At 38.6% G+C, this 3,048-nt stretch overlaps 1 protein-coding gene across 1 annotated transcript; it reads right to left on the bottom strand.

The window, feature by feature from the left end:
* Nucleotides 1-2,649, bottom strand: LOC307152411 (uncharacterized protein). Its single transcript, XM_079861009.1, has 2 exons — nucleotides 2,003-2,649; nucleotides 1-1,254 (listed from the first exon to the last, which is right to left on the bottom strand). The coding sequence occupies exons 1-2, from the start codon at nucleotides 2,322-2,324 to the stop codon at nucleotides 1,160-1,162; spliced, it is 417 nt and encodes a 138-aa protein (XP_079717135.1). The 5' UTR covers nucleotides 2,325-2,649; the 3' UTR covers nucleotides 1-1,159.
* Nucleotides 2,650-3,048: the final 399 nt, after the last annotated feature.

Below are 3,048 nucleotides of genomic sequence, written 5' to 3' on the forward strand. Positions count from 1 at the left end.
GAAAAGCAAACAAAAGCCAAACGCAGAGCTGTTTATTAGGGTGTGTTGCCATCTAGTGGCCAAGAATGGAACAGCTTGACACTTTGACTCACAAAAACGAGCTCAGCTTTATACACTTGTCATTTATTATGTCAAACTGATTTACACATTTATTCTTTTTTGCATGTCCCTTTATCCATTGCTGAAATACAATGCAAGCAACACATAAAACAATATAAATTCTTCATACGTGCCACAGAATCATTCAGCCAACTGATCGAATCAACTTATTACATAGTTGATCAAAAATGCATAAAAATAATTTATCATGGTAGGCTACTAATCAGGCAAGTGCATAGCTTTTCAAAGTGATAACTGATGCAACATGCAATGTTTCATAAGGCATAAAAGCATGTAAAGCAGCTAGAGATGCAAAAGCCTTTAGGAAAGAGTTTCTCAACCAGGGAGGGCAAAATGACTAAAGATTATGTACAAAATAAGAAAAAAAGAATTAAAAGAATTAAAAAAAAAAAGGTAAAAGTAATCTAACTTAAATAAGTTTAGTTCTGAAACCACTGGAAATTAAGCATATTATTATAACCTGTAGATGTTAATAAGAAAAACAAGCTTTGAAATATCTTGTAGTGTACATGTGGGTGCTTTGAATAAGGTTGAATAAATAAAAGGTTGAAAACCACAACTCAAGGAAGCAGCATATATTTCCAACATTTCCTGGTTTTAAGAGACAAACTGAGTACAAATACAAGAACACTGTGCTATTCTTCTCGCCAACTGTTTGAATAAATAAAGTGAAGGACAACATCTTTTTAACAGCACAAATCTGGACAGAGTGGTCTACAGTGGCTGGTCTTTACCTTTGGTCTGAAATATGTTGATCAGTCTACATACACACATTTCTCCCTCTGGGAGGCACGAGTGTCACACACAGAGCTCTGATCTAAGAAGCTACTACGCAACAAATAACCTGTGTTGGCCTGTTGTATGCTGACAGCTGCTGCCATGCGACTAAACTACAGCTGAAACGCATGCGGATCTCGTGTGAATCTGATACTGGGAGAGGTGTCTGTCTTTTCTCCTGCTGAAAGCGCCCCGACTGTCCTGTGGCAGAAGGAAGCATTTCACGAATAGCTGGTCCAAAATATTAAGAATCTGGGGAGGCTCAGGATGGCTCATTGCTGAGAGGGACAGGTAGTGGTCCATTGTTGTTGTTGTTGTTGTTGATGACGTCATCCAGGTCTTCGTCCTCTATAACCACTATGAAATAAAATTCACATTCTACTTTAAACAGAGGCGAAAATTCGCAGTGTATAATCAGCGGAGCCGTTAATATTCTATTAAATAGATAATTTCATAAAAATTGCCTATTGTGTCTCTCATGAACCAGTGTAAACTGATTTTTTAACAATGATTGAAAAAAATCATGTTATTATATATTTATATAATTTGTCAGGGAGTGGTAATTTTGAATTGTCATCTCTTTGAATTTGAAATAGGCCTAAATTACTTTTGAAAATTGTATTTGTAGAAATATCAGCATTAGGTTATCTTCCTTATAAACATCTTGTAGTCAGTGGCATGACCTTTAGCACGAGTGCAATATAAAACTGTTAACTTGTTTTTTTATAGTAAATTGCTGATTATTAACAACTGGATGTTTGTATAAATATCATAATTACATTTATATTTTCAGTAAACACATTGTAATATCATGACCTTGAGCACAAGGCTAAATAAGCAATAAAACTGTCAACCTTGTTATGAACCTTTTTTTTTTTTTTTGGTCTATCATCTCTATCCCAACAAAAATTCACTTTAGCTTGACAGTCTCAATCCAATTGACTACTTTTAACACTTCCTAGATCTTCCTAAAATAAATCTCAATATATAAAAATCACCTTTGCAAAAGGAAAAGGCACTAATTTCGTGGAGTGACCGTCCTAAAGATGGGGTGATAAATTATAAAGTATCCATATCTAACTAAATGGAAAAGAAACATACTCACCTCTCTTTGACCGTCCAATCTGTCCGAGTTTGGGGGCCCTCTGGCCTAACCTAAGCTGGGGGGATTCGGGGCTCAAGCAGTCCCTGTTGAACTCATCCCGCAAATGTTTCATCTGACACATCGAGTCAATGGGACTGGGTTGAAGTTGCTCCAAGGGCGGCAGGAGCTCGGGCATATCCGCTGTGTCAAACATCCCTGCATCCGGAGTTTCTTCCCGGTTTCCAGCGGTGACTGTGTCCGCTTCCCCGCTGCTCATCAACGCCTCTTCCGCGCCCGTGTGCTCCTTCTCCTCCTTCTCCCTTCCACCGCAACAGTACAGCATTCAGAGTGTATAGGACGACGAAACTGACTTAGCGAGGATACGTTTGTCGTTGTCTCTGCAGTGAGCTAGTGTTTCATTCCACTTCGTTATTCAGGCGGAAAACTGCAGATTTCAACTGCTCTAGACCAGCATCCCTCGGTAATGATCGTCTTTGTGTTCTGTGTGATCCTCCAGTCAAACGATGCAGCGGACCGGATGGCGTAAAGCTGTACTCTCTGACAGTCACATTAGTCATTCGCATCACACACCAATAAATTATAGTGGAGCTAATAAGAAACCTCAATTACAATAACGCATCACTTTAAATAAGTCTTTAATTCACCCCAAAAAAAGAAAAGAAAAAAGCAAAGTTGGTCATAATTTGCCTTTATGTCTTTCCAAAAATGTATGACTTTCTTCCTCTTGAGTAAAACTATTTTCTTACATTGTCTTTTTTAGTCTCTATAGTGTGTGTGTGTGTGTGTGTGTGTGTGTGTGTGTGTGTGTGTGTGTGTGTGTGTGTGTGTGTACTTGTTTTTCTATCCCGGTGGGGACTTCAGCCTGAATGCACACAGACTCATGGGGACTTGTGTCACAGTGGGGACCTAAATTGAGGTCCCCATGGGTACACAAGCTTATAAATCATACAAAATGAGTTTTTTTTGGAATGTAAAAATGCAGAAAGTTTTCTGTGATGGGTAGGTTTAGGGGTTGGGTTAGTGTAAGGAGATACAGTTTGTACAGT

Source organism: Squalius cephalus (assembly GCF_949319135.1).
Source record: "Squalius cephalus genome assembly, chromosome: 24".
Classification (NCBI taxonomy): domain Eukaryota; kingdom Metazoa; phylum Chordata; class Actinopteri; order Cypriniformes; family Leuciscidae; genus Squalius; species Squalius cephalus.

Bases quoted from the DNA above. Each gene is read 5' to 3' on its own strand.
- LOC307152411 (XM_079861009.1), bottom strand. From the start codon at position 2,324: ATGCTGTACTGTTGCGGTGGAAGGGAGAAGGAGGAGAAGGAGCACACG. The intron at 1,255-2,002 runs GTGAGTATGTTT...TTTATTTCATAG, and splicing joins GATTGGACGGTCAAAGAGAG to TGGTTATAGAGGACGAAGAC.